Here is a 14716-nt window from a genome sequence, read left to right on the forward strand (position 1 = left end):
TATCAGTACTCCACCGTCAATAACAATGAAGTCGTAAACATCTGGCGCAACTAGCTCCTCGTCAACAGACATGGCACTACTCGTACTGGCTTCCACGATGTATACCAACAAATCTGACTTGGTACAAGAGTTGAGGGACCCTTCGGATGACAACGCAGGTGGGTATGGGGAAGATTCGTGACGAAAAAAATTCTCCAAATCCCCCCAAAAAACACAAATCCCCCCAAAGAGCTTGACACGAACCAAAATTGTTCTATTGGCCCTTACCTTCAAATTGGTACTGAAAACGAAACTTTTGCATCATTTTGAAATGACTGAGTGTCCGGGCACGCCACTAAAGTGGGTGGATTTCTTCCCCCAACCACGGCAGACATCACGCTATTTGCATGGAGTGATGTGATTGGCTGCATCATTTTTCAAATCAGATTAACAACTTTCGGTCGAAGAGAACAGGTAGAAGAGGCAACAAATGCACATGAAACACCTGCGACAGTAACCCAACCTCAAACAAACACGTATCATCAGCAGTTGCACATTCCCGTTTTGGATGCTGTAACTGCAGAGTTAGAGACACGATTGTCAAAATAATCAATGGAGATTTCTGAAGCATGTGACTGAGTGTTAAGATGTCACAAGGATGGCATTCATCCACATCCACTCTTGTGACTGAGTGTTAAGATGTCACAAGGATGGCATTCATCCACATCCACTCTTGTGACTGAGTGTTAAGATGTCACAAGAATGGCATTCATCCACATCCACTCTTGTGACTGAGTGTTAAGATGTCACAAGGATGGCATTCATCCACATCCACTCTTGTGACTGAGTGTTAAGATGTCACAAGAATGGCATTCATCCACATCCACTCTTGTGACTGAGTGTTAAGATGTCACAAGGATGGCATTCATCCACATCCACTCTTGTGACTGAGTGTTAAGATGTCACAAGAATGGCATTCATCCACATCCACTCTTGTGACTGAGTGTTAAGATGTCACAAGAATGGCATTCATCCACATCCACTCTTGTGACTGAGTGTTAAGATGTCACAAGAATGGCATTCATCCACATCCACTCTTGTGACTGAGTGTTAAGATGTCACAAGAATGGCATTCATCCACATCCACTCTTGTGACTCAGTGTTAAGATGTCACACTAATGTCATTCATCCACATCCACTCTTGTGACTGAGTGTTAAGATGTCACAAGAATGGCATTCATCCACATCCACTCTTGTGACTGAGTGTTAAGATGTCACAAGAATGGCATTCATCCACATCCACTCTTGTGACTGAGTGTTAAGATGTCACAAGAATGGCATTCATCCACATCCACTCTTGTGACTCAGTGTTAAGATGTCACACTAATGTCATTCATCCATGTTCACTTCATCCAAAAATTGAAACATGGCTCATTGTCAAGTACTCCCCTTGGTGAATGAGATATGTTAATGATGATGTCATCGATGCCTTCGTTATGACGTCATAATTCGACAAGTACAACACTTATCCGATCATTGTGAATTTTTTTTCTCAGCAACTGTTGGTCTGATGGGCACGAAATTTTCACCATAGGAGCGACTCCTCATGTGGAATATTTTAATGATAATCACGACGTCATAGGTCATGTGGTACAGGCGACATCTTGGAAAAACCGAAAAATGTTGCACCTCTATATCTCTAAAACCGCTGCATGGAAAAAATTGAAACATGGCTCATTGCAAAGAACTCCATATGGGGAATAGTTGTTAACGATGACGTCATTGGTGCCATAATTATGACGTCATAATTCGACAGGGACAACGCTTAGTCTGATCAGTTTGAAATGCATTGAGCGTGATCTATGCAACAATTATATTCGAGAATATAAATTTATGATGTAATCGCTCACGTGGTCTGGCAGCCATATTGGATCAAAGGAAAAAAAAACCTTCAAAAACAGAAGAGTTGGCTCGCAACAAGTTGACTGCGCAGGGTAAGTATTCTATGAATACCATCTAGTTTGCTTCGTTTTCAACCCATACTGTGATCTAAAAAGGACCAATTACTCTCATCACGTGCTGTGTACTTGAATTGATGGAGGAGTTCCAATGTTAGGTGGTGGCGTCTCTTTGGTTGAGACATGTGTGGGCTCTGGCGGGATTGTTGGAGGGAAATGTGTTGGTACAGCTGCAGTGGGGTGGGGCAGTTACAAGAGGCCATGTTTTCCGCTACATCATGCCTGAAGGCATGATACAACAGACGATGGTTGTCCAGTTCGGGGTTAATGGCAGACAGCAGAACGAGGAGGGACAGAGGGGAGATTGAAGTAGGTCAGACGGATTTTGAGGAGAGGAGAGCGTTGCTGGAGGGAAATAATGTGGGGAGGGGGAGGGGGGGGGGGGTCATGAGCACCGCTGGTTCAAAGGAGTTTTGGCCACAATCAATCAACATAGCGAGTGCAGTCGCAGGATTCGCAGCCACGAGCTCCTTCAGACAATGGCGGCGTTGGCAACTTGTCGTGAATACTTTCTTTGTCCGTGTCTTGTCCGCTCTTTCCTCCTCCAGCTACCCCTGAACAAATGTCTCCTCCTCCAGCTACCCCTGAACAAATGTCATCTCTCGTTTTCGCTCAGCTCCACACGCATCTTCCTCTCGAACAACTCTTACTTCCCGTTCGAAATGACTTCGCTTCACATTTGACTAACGTTCGTTCCAACTTGGTCTTCTCCGTTTTTCGTTTGTTATTCTCTCGGTTTTGGTGCGAGACCAAGTTCGCGAGCCGCTCCACTTTCGCAGCTGAGCCACGCGCGCGCGTTCCCCGGCGCGCTGACGTCACCGCGCCGAGAGGAGCGGGCCTCGCCGCGCATCCTCTTCCTCCTCCTCCCGGCTCCCATTACCTTCTAATTTCTCGAGCATGCCGTCCGGAGCGGCCGGCGATGACCACCGTCCGTAGCGTGTCTCGTGGTCCGACGGCCGTCCATGGGCGCGGCGAGGCTGTGGGCCGCGGTGCTGTGCGGGCTGTGCATGGGCGCGCTCTTCGTGTCGCTTCAGCATGGATCCTCGGCCATGCTCCGTCTGCAGCAGCAGCAGGATCATCCCGGCCGCGCTTTGATGCGGCTTCGCCTCGGCTTCGGGCGGGGTTTCCCACTCGGTGGTCGCCACCTTGAGCCCAAGGATCGTCCGGGGTTCAGAGAGCGAAGCTCGACGCCTCAGACTTCCACTCTTCCCGGCTCGGCTGAAGAGCGGGACGGGCCGGAGACTGTCGCCCGTTACCTGAAGATCACCGGCGGTGGGATTCGCCCCCGAGAGACCCCTCCGAGCACCGCCTCGACCTCTCCCTCCCAAGCGGGAATTCCACGGACGCAGCCCAGGTACTCGCTGGGCGAGAGCGACCTTTTTGTGGCGGTAAAAACAACTCGTAAATACCATCGATCCCGCCTGGACCTGCTGCTTCGCACCTGGATCTCTCGATCTCGGGAGCAGGTGAGCACTTTCGAAGGTGTCTCCGCCCGTGTCGTTTTAAGGGATCTTTCGAGTCCCGCAAAGTTCGTCAGATTTTGGTGTTTTACGCACTCGTCCACCAGAATCGTAATCAGGGGCGACACCTATCGGCCTCCACGACAGGTACTAACATCATCATCATCATCAGCTGGTTGCATCATTTCTGCAAGGTGTGCCGCTGATGCAGTGCACCTTGTCATCAGTAACCCGGTACTCAATTTGCCAAATTTGCTGAGTCAACCCACCTGGGGCTCAAACTCAAGACCCTAACATCTTAAGCCAGCCAGCTTAACCGTTAAGCCACCACCAGGCTCACTAACATCATCTAGGATCACTACATTAACATCATCTAGGATCACTACACTAACATCATATAGGATCACTACACTAACATCATATAGGATCATTACACTAACATTATACAGGATCACTACACAAACATCATCCAGGATCACTACATTAACATCATCTAGGATCACTAGTATTAACATCATCTAGGATCATGACACTAACATCATCTAGGATCACTACATTAACATCATCTAGGATCACTACACTAACATCATCTAGGATCACTATATTAACATCATCTAGGATCACTACATTAACATCATCTAGGATCACTACACTAACATCATCTAGGACCACTACACTGACATCATCTAGGATCACGACACTAACATCATCTAGGACCACTACACTGACATCATCTAGGATCATTACAGTTACACTAACATTATACAGGATCACTACACAAACATCTAGGATCACTACACCAACATCATATAGGATCACGACACTAACATAATCTAAGATCACTACACTAACATCATCTCGGATCACTACACTAACATCATCTAGGATCACTACACTAACATCATCTAGGATCACTACACTAACATCATCTAGGATCACTACACTAACATTATACAGCATCACTACACTAACATCATCGAGGATCACTACACCAACATCATCCAGGATCATTACACTAACATCATCTTGGATCATTACACTAACATCATCTAGGATCACTACACTAACATCATATAGGATCACTACATTAACATCATCTAGGATCACTACATTAACATCATCTAGGATCACTACACCAACATCATCTAGGATCACTACACTAACATCATATAGGATGACGACACTAACATCATATAGGATCACTACATTAACATCATCTAGGATCACTACACTAACATCATATAGGATCACTACACTAATATCGAGGATCACGACACTAACATCATATAGGATCACTACACTAACATCATATAGGATCACTACACTAACATCATCTAGGATCACTACACTAACATCATCTAGGATCACTACACTAACATCATCTAATATCACTACACTAACATCATCTAGGATCACTACACTAACAGCATCTAGGATCACTACACTAACATCATCGAAGACAACTACACTAACATCGTCTAGGATCACTACACTAACATCATCTAGGATCACTACACTAACATCATCTAGGATCACTACACTAACATCTAGGATCACTACACTAACATCATCTAATATCACTACACTAACATCATCTAGGATCACTACACTAACATCATCTAGGATCACTACACTAACATATAGTATCACTACACTAGCATCATATAGGATCACTACACTAACATCGTCTAGGATCACTACACTAACATCATCTAGGATCACTACACTAACATCATCTAGGATCACTGCACTAACATCTAGGATCATTTCACTAACATCTAGGATCATTTCACTAACATCATCTAGGAACACTACACTAACATCATCTAGGAACACTACACTAACATCATCTAGGATCACTACACTAACATCATCTAGGATCACTACACTAACATCATCTAGGATCACTACACTAACATCATCTAGGACCACTACACTAACATCATCTAGGATCACTACAGTAACATCATCTAGTATCACTACACTAACATCATATAGGATCACTACACTAACATAATCTAGGATCACTACACTAACATCATATAGGATCACTACACTAACATCATATAGGATCACTACACTAACATCTTCTAGGATCACTACACTAACATCATATAGGATCACTACACTAACATCATATAGGATCACGACACTAACATAATCAAGGATCACTACACTAACATCATCTAGGATCACTACACTAACATCATCTAGGATCATTACACTAACATCAGCTAGGATCACTACACTAACATCATCTAGGATCACGGCACTAACATCATCTAGGATCACTGCACTAACATAATGTAGGATCACTGCACTAACATAATGTAGGATCACGACTACCTCGAGCCCATGCATTGGAATTTATAAGCATTTATGTCAAGTTTCTTGGAATTCTGCACAACTTTGAGTGTCATCCTGCTGGGATTCCTCCAAGCCTCATGGAATATGAAACCATTCCAGAAGTCCGAGCTGGCTGTGATGTATCCATAATGTGACAATCTGATACCCTGATAATTCGGGCAAATGAGCCGTGATCATTTCATGGGACCTTATCATATGCTGTGTGTTAACACGACGCTTAAATACAATCCTTGTGGCTTCATCAGTGCTCTGGTGATGTTATTCGTACACGGGGTGTTTCAAAAGACCTACACTACTCGTGATAGTCCAGGATAGGGCCAAAGTTTACATTTTTCCAATCTACAAGTACATATCCCATACCAGCCATGGTTCTGCCTGAGCGGTTTCTTGGCCTGTGGTCGTGCTGGTTGATTGCCATCCCTCTCCCAGCAGTAGTTAGGGCTGGAGATGTTCAGGGTGCCAGAGATGGCTCGCATACTCTTCGCGAATGCTCCCGTGGGACGGGACGCTCAGTTTAACGTCCATCCGATGGACAGCATGCACATTGATGAATAACCTTGCCTGTGAAACACCAGGATGACAGTTTATAGCTGGATTGGGATTCTAATCCAGGATAGACAACTTGGAGGTGTGTGTGCATCTAGGTCCGTGGTTCTTAACGTGGGTTCGACCGAACCGCAGGGGTTCAGTGAGCCAGTCTCAGGGGTTCCGCGGCGGTCCTCCGAAACGCATTGCAATTATTTTGTTTTTAGTTTTGTATCAATTTTGAATCTATGTGTAATTACGCTTATTATTAATATTATTATTATTTTGCGATGTATGTTACGAACGAATGGAAATGTTATTTGTAATTGTATTCCCATCCCATTCATGGTTTCTCTGGTCTGTGTTTAAGATAAGTTGTTTCACACTGACTGCAGTAAGTTGAATCAATGAGCAACTTGCTAATTATTCTGTTGATGGTGCTTACTTGCTTACTTACTGGATTTTGGACTTTGCAGGTGTTTGGAAATTCCAGTGAATAGCCTCGATTAGCTCGCCGTGTGCCGTGCGTCATTGGTCGCGTCATTGGTCGCATCGCTAAAATCGCTAAAATTGCCCTTGAGATCCTCACGCCGTTCGTTACAACGTATCTCTGCGAGCATGCATTTTCGAAACTGGTGGACATTAAAACAAAGAAAAGGAGCAGGCTTGCATGCGAAAATGATTTGAGGGTGGCCCTTGCCAAAACAAAACCACTCATTTCGCAGATCGCCTCCCAAAAAGAAGAACAGAAAATGCATTAAGATGCAATGCTTCTTAATTTTTTTTGTCAAATTTGAGGGGTTCCGCGAGTGTTCGGTGGGTTTCGTTAGGGTTTGGCGCCTTCAAAAAGGTTAAGAACCACTGCTCTAGGTCTATATAATTATATACCTCTAGGTCTTTTTACACTACTCACAATAAGTTAGGGATATTGTGGGAGTGAGTTAATTTTTTTATAGGGGTTAGGGTTATGGTATTGAAATCAAGAATGGTGAGTTTTTTCACACTCATTAATAACCATAGAATTAGGACCAACAACTTTTTTCAACATAATTAATACACAAAATCAACCACACCGAAGAACCTGCCAATATCCCTAACTTATTGTGAGTAGTGTATATACCTCTAGGTCTATATATATATACCTCTAGGTCTATATATATATACCTCTAGGTCTATATATATATACCTCTAGGTCTATATATATACCTCTAGGTCTATATATATACCTCTAGGTCTATATATATATATACCTCTAGGTCTATATATATACCTCTAGGTCTATATATATACCTCTAGGTCTATGTATATACCTCTAGGTCTATGTATATACCTCTAGGTCTATATATATACCTCTAGGTCTATGTATATACCTCTAGGTCTATATATATACCTCTAGGTCTATATATATACCTCTAGGTCTATATATATACCTCTAGGTCTATATATATACCTCTAGGTCTATATATATATACCTCTAGGTCTATATATATATATACCTCTAGGTCTATATATATATATACCTCTAGGTCTATATATATATATACCTCTAGGTCTATATATATATATACCTCTACGTCTATATATATACCTCTAGGTCTATATATATATATATATATATACCTCTAGGTCTATATATATACCTCTAGGTCTATATATATATATATATATATATATACCTCTAGGTCTATATATATATATACCTCTAGGTCTATATATATATATATATATACCTCTAGGTCTATATATATATACCTCTAGGTCTATATATATATATATACCTCTAGGTCTATATATATATATATATTCCTCGAGGTCTATATATATATATATATACCTCTAGGTCTATATATATATATTTATATATATACCTCTAGGTCTATATATATACCTCTAGATCTATCTATATATATATACCTCTAGGTCTATATATATACCTCTAGGTCTATATATATACCTCTAGGTCTATATATATATATACCTCTAGGTCTATATATATATACCTCTAGGTCTATATATATAGACCTCTAGGTCTATATATATATACCTCTAGGTCTATATATATATACCTCGAGGTCGATATATATATATACCTCGAGGTCGATATATATATATACCTCTAGGTCTATAGATATATACCTCTAGGTCTATGTATATATATATCTCTAGGTCTATATATATATATATATATTTATATATATATACCTCTAGGACCTAGGTCTACATATATATATATATACCTCTAGGTCTATATATATATATATACCTCTAGCTCTCGGTCTATATATATATATATATATACCTCTAGGTCTATATATATACCTCTAGGTCTATATATATATATACCTCTAGGTCTATATATATATATACCTCTAGGTCTATATATATACCTCTACGTATATATATATATATATATATATATATATATATATATATATATATATATATATATATATATATATATATATATATATATATAAATATATATATATATATATATATATATATATATATATATATATATATACTTCTAGGTCTTTATATATATACACTTCTAGGTCTATATGTATATATATACACCTCTAGGTCTAGATATATAGATATATATATTCTATCTAGATATATATATATTCGGCATTTATTGTATTAATTTAAAAAAAATTCTTTTATTGTTCCAATAACTTTCTGAACACTCGTTTGATTAATCTCGGAAAGTTTCAGTTCCGTTATGTATCCCGACAGGTACCGTTCATTGATCAAACTTCCTGGTGGTAGTTTTGTGTTATTGTCAATGGTTAATTTATTACAAATTCCGATAATGGTAGTTCACTGGATGCCAGTCGTGTGATTAACGTCTTTCGCACAGAGCAAATGTATCCGGATGAATTGCAAGTGACCCTCCTCAAAGCAACAAGTGTTATGATTCAGAGCACAAGTTCATAACTTTCTCATTTCCTTTGAACCTTCTGCTGAACCTTCCAGTTTTTTTTCCCCCTGTTGGCGTTGATAGGTTATGGGAGCGGATTATGGTCAGTTCTTTGTGGGATGGGTGAGGGGAACATCACCTTACACACGAGCATACTTCCTCCAGCTTTCTTTGTTTTGACTCATGGTGGTTGGGTTGCATTTCACTTTGTACTGCAACGCGTCACCATTGCTGTCCGTCTTGTACAAAGCTGCACGCATCGGTGATCAGGAAAAGGGGGTTAAAAAGGGAACGGGATGGAAGAGGTGTGTGAAAGCTCAAAATGGGACCTCGAAAGGGAAGTGTGGAGGGGTGACGTCCCTTGCTTCCTTAAAGTACGTGCTTGTCAGGCAAGATCTTTCTTATAAGGATCCGTTTGTGTGCTGGAGAGTTCTGTGCATATGTTTAGAGACTGATGTTGGTGGATGGTGCATAAGCGCGTGTTTGCTTCTCCGTGCGAATGCTTTCCCAGAGGGATTACAATACGCTGAGAAATCCCCCTTACAGCCCTTTGTGGGCATTTTCAAAAGCTTACTTCTCTGCATTAATGACCATGAGATGGGGAGGGGTGGCATAAAGATGAATAAGAAGAAAAAGACACTTGTATATGCCTCTCCATAATTCATGTGCTGAGTTCACAGGAGCTCTCAAAAGTCCACCGACACTCCTTCGCAAAAATACCACTGCGAGCACATCCCGACTGGGCAAGAAGAGCGGACCCCAACGCGAGGGCTCTTAAAGTCGTGCCAAACTTCCATCGGCGCCCCGGTTAACACCGGTTCTGTGCCGTGCTTTCACATCCGCATCACAATTGCCATTGAGATGTTAACCGCCGTGCTTGTTTGCATTATCCACTGGGTCACCCCACACCCTCTGCACTGCCAGCCCTTTACCTCTGACAATCTCTGACCGGTTTTTGGCTCAGTAGGTTTGAGCAATAATGGAGGAGCTTCCCTTGACCATTGAGGTTGTACGACCCCCGCTCCGCAGCCTGGGCGTGTCCCCCTTGCGAGTTGCTTAATGGAGTAAAGCTTGGAGCTGGTGGGAAATGGGGAGTCGCCTCTGTCGGCTGTCATTGTGTTTGCAGTACCAAGCTGATTGATGCACACATTTTGTGGTCGGTAGTTAGGAACATCTGTTCCTCGAAGTAGATATTCTAAATGGGTGTGCCAGTGTGGTTGGCGGCCTGTATGGTGCCAGGCAATGGCAGGAATTACAATTCTTTGAAGTTACAAGTTACAAGTTACGAAATTACAATTCTTACAAACAAGAGAGTCTTCCCAGGAATTACAATTTTTAATCTAAAAGGACTACTCTCCAGTCTCTCTTGCATCCTCCTATTGTCGACTCGCTCATTAATTCATCTGCCAACTTCAATGCCTGGGAGGCATTAAAAATTGCATCAAACGAACTATTACTCAACCAAAGAATGACGTTACATTATCAGCACAGTTCACGTCTCCCTGATGGATAATCGTGTCTAACCATTGTGTTTTCCGATGGAAGCATTCTTCTTGTATTAAATGTGACTGAGCAATTTCGGCACAAGTCATGTGGCCTTCAAAAGACTATTGAGCAGGCCAGTGCAGTTTTTACTAGATGGTATTCATAGAATACTTACCCTGCGCAGTCAACTTGGTGTGAGCCAACTCTTCTGTTTTTGAGCGTTCTTCTTTTTTTTGATCCAATATGGCTGCCAGACCACGTGAACGTTGACATCATAAATTTATAATCTCTAATATAATTGTTGCATAGATCACGCTCAATAAATTTCAAACTGATCAGGCTAAGCGTTGTCCCTGTCGAATTATGACGTCATAATTATAGCACCAATGCCATTATCGTTAACAACACCTATTCCCCATATGGAGTTCCTTACAATGAGCCACGTTTCAATTTTTTTACATCGAGCGGTTTTGGAGATATAGAGGTGCAACGTTTTTGGGTTTTTTTCCAAGATGGCGCCTGTACCACATGACATATGACATCATGATTATCATCAAAAAATATTCTATAGGAGGAGCCGCTCTTCTTCTGAAAATAATTGTGTCAATTGGACTAACAGTTGCGAAGGAATTTTTTTTTTTTCATACTGATCAGATCAAGCATTGTGCTTGTCAAATTATGACTTCATAATGAAGGCACCGATGACATCATCATCAATGTAACTTATTCCCCATGGGGAGAACTTGACAATGAGCCATGTTTCAATTTTTTACACGAGCAACGGTACCCGACCTACGGGCTGGGCTTCAATTGGGAGGCCCAAATGAAAAGGCAAACTATCAGAAATTGAAGGCTTTTTTTATTTTAAACGATTCATATAAACATCCGTTGAATCATATCACACGCAAATCATCAAAATCTAAACAGTACATGGCGCCCATTTTGAAAAAAGATTGAATTCTACAAAACGGAAGTGGCCGCTACATGTCTTTCTCAGTCGCACGTTTATGTGTGAAGAGTGCGTGCCGAATCTGTAACACAGAAGCGACCGCTACACCTGTTTCTCAGTTGCTTTGCACACGCTGCCATGTTACTTCGGAGGCGCACGTTTATATCGGAAGAGTTCTTCAGGAGTCGATCTACTCTCTCCTGGGACGTAGAATAAACAGTATTTGTAGAATTTCAATAAAAGCCACACCACTGTTCATATCGGTAAATATTATTCCATCGTGTTTGGAAAAACTGGAAAATTGGAAAATTGGAAAAATTGGAAAAACATGGCCTATTTTACTCCCAGGGGTCCCAGGAATACCCACCCAAAATATCGTTGCCGTTTTTGCGGTACCTTCGAACGGACGAACGGACATTTGGTGAATTATAGTAAGATTGAGTGGTTTGGGAGATAGAGGTGTAACGTTTTTCCAAGATGGCGTCGGTACCACGTGACCTATGACGTCATAATTATGAATAAAAAAATCTACAGGCGGAGGCACTCCTATGGTAAAATTTCGTGTCAATCGGACCAACGGTTGCCGAGAAAATGCATTTTAAAAATGCAGACACACACGTTCGCCACACTTACACAACCGAATGCCTAACCCTGATTTTCACTTTGCGAGCGCACGGTAATAAGTCACTTTATGCGATGAAATAACCGTTTGAGGCGAGAATAATGCTTCCCGTGAGGTGCAAAAGTTTAAATGATCGGGTGGAGGTGCCAGATAGTGCCGTCTTCGGAAAATAAATAACAAAGTAGCAAATCAAAACAAAATCGATTGATTTAGTATGAGCCCCCAGGTGAGCTCAGGGCAGCGTGACAGATCTCTAACACAGGATGCCTGCGTTGACAGCACTAGTAAATTTTCTATCTTTGGCCCAATGTGAGTTGTCCGCATCGATCGTGTCTTCAATTTCGCTCCAATGCGGTAAAACCCGATATCCTGAGAGATGGTCCTTTTTGATCTATTGTGGGTTATAGGGTTTGTCTGACAGCTGTGATCATTGTTGTCTCGGCCCATCGGCCAATTTTCTGATTTTCTCTTGTGGTATGACAAAGGAAAGAAAGCACTGGTTGACATTATGGGGTATTATGTGTAGATTAGTGACAAAATATTTAACTGTAATGCATTTTAAATTCAGGCTGTAACACAACAATATGTGAAAAAGTCAAAGGGTGTGAATACTTCTGAAGGCACTGTATATAATCTGCTAATAAGTTAAATTCCATTCCAGTTTTTAGCCACTAAAATTGTACACGTCATCCTCTCTTTGCTTGAGTACCCATACGAGCATGCACATACAGTGCATTCAGAAAGTATTGAGACCCCTTCACTTTTTTCACATTTTGCAATGTTGCAGCCTAATGCTGAAATCGTTTAAATTCATTTTTTCCCTCATCAATCTACACTCAATACCCCATAATGACAAAGAGAGTGGAGACGGAAGTGGCCAGACGTGGCCAGACGGAAGCCAAACAGTTAAATCTTGGTTTCATCAGACCACAGAATCTTGTTTCTCACAGTCTGAGAGTCCTTTAGGTGCTTTTTTGCAAACTCTAAGCGGGCTTTTTTTTTTTTCTTTTTTTTTTTTTGTATACTGAATCGAGGCACGTGTTACGGATCCCGGATTTAGGTGAATTACTATTCATGTCATTGCTTATTAATGTTTATTCTATTAAAGGTTGTTGTGGTTAAATGGTTAGAGAGGCTCCGGATAACAGGAGACCGGAAACGGGATAGTGAACCGGAAGAAGAAAAAGAAGACACGAGGTCCTGGGGAAGCGGCGATCTTCTTCTTCCTGGCCCAGCTCCGACGCGAGCGGGGTCGATATTGAGCAGCGTGGGGGACGCTGCGTTTGAAAGCCCGTCTGGCGAAAGGAGTTACCTGCGCGGGGTAATTACCGATTACACGTCAAGTTGCCGTGGGTTCGTGCACGGAACCAAGCGTCCGGCACAGTTCGCCTCAACGTCTACAAGGACGCGTACGGGTCGCACCTTGGGCCTCGCGCGCTTTGCAAGCTGCGCTTTGCTTTGCCCGCTTTGCTTTGCAAGGAGGTGTGCGCTGCAGCAGCTGTTCCCGGTACGCGACGTGCACGTTTGGAACACGTCAGCCAGGGGTTCGTTCAACCGCCCGTGTGCGGAGAAGTCGACCTTCACCTTGGTCTGGAGGGGCCCAGAGACATTGTGAGGGACAGTGACCATTGAGGGGTCGTGAGTGGGGACAGGGGGGAAATTTATGAGATGGCCATCTTAGTAAGATTGTTGCTGGATTGTTGATTGCTGATGATGGATGGAGAATATATTATTAAGTAATCCGGATCCTTGGTGTGGGGTTTCTTATTGACTTGAATTATTGTGTCTTTCATATTGATTGCGCTACGAAAGCGTATAAATCCGATATCTTTCTGTTGGGGTCCTCCCACGGTCCGGGGGTCACCAAGACCAGGTAGTTACCGGGAGGACCACGTAACAGAATTGGGGGCTCGTCCAATTGAATTCCGGGATCTAAAATTGTATAACATAATAAAATAATATTTTTTATTAATTAAAATTAATTAATTAATTATTAATTGGTAAATTTTTGAGAAATTGTGGTAAAGTCTTGGGTGAAGGTTAACAGGGGTTAACGATAGTCACCATGGCGTTTGTTGCACAGAACTTTGCGGTAACACCTAGTGAGGCACAGTTCCGAGCGTTACTAAAAGCGGACCTCTTGAAATTGGCCAAACATTTTAACTTGGAGGTCCGAACTAATTTGAGGAAGGCAGAGTTGCAGACCACGGTGATACAATCTATGGTGGGATTAGGAACATGGGACGAGTTAGCCTGGCAGTGGCTACCCGAAGAACCAGAAGACGTTGAGCTCCGGAAACTGGAGTTGCAATTACGGAGCCAGGAACGGATCAAAGAAGAGGAAAGGAAAGCAGAAGAGAGGAGAGAAGAGAAACAAGCAGAGGAAAG

General features: G+C 42.0%; 1 protein-coding gene across 1 annotated transcript in view; it reads left to right on the top strand.

The window, feature by feature from the left end:
• Window positions 1-2494: 2494 nt before the first annotated feature.
• Window positions 2495-14716, top strand: part of LOC137423369 (beta-1,3-N-acetylglucosaminyltransferase radical fringe) — a 131420-nt gene continuing 119198 nt past the window's right edge. The window contains exon 1 of the mRNA XM_068110444.2: window positions 2495-3463. Coding sequence (XP_067966545.1) covers window positions 2960-3463 — 504 coding nt within the window. The 5' untranslated portion in view covers window positions 2495-2959. The remainder of the gene's footprint in view (window positions 3464-14716) is intronic.

This window comes from Myxine glutinosa, chromosome 3 (assembly GCF_964187855.1).
Source record: "Myxine glutinosa chromosome 3, kmMyxGlut1.1, whole genome shotgun sequence".
In the NCBI taxonomy this organism is placed as follows: domain Eukaryota; kingdom Metazoa; phylum Chordata; class Myxini; order Myxiniformes; family Myxinidae; genus Myxine; species Myxine glutinosa.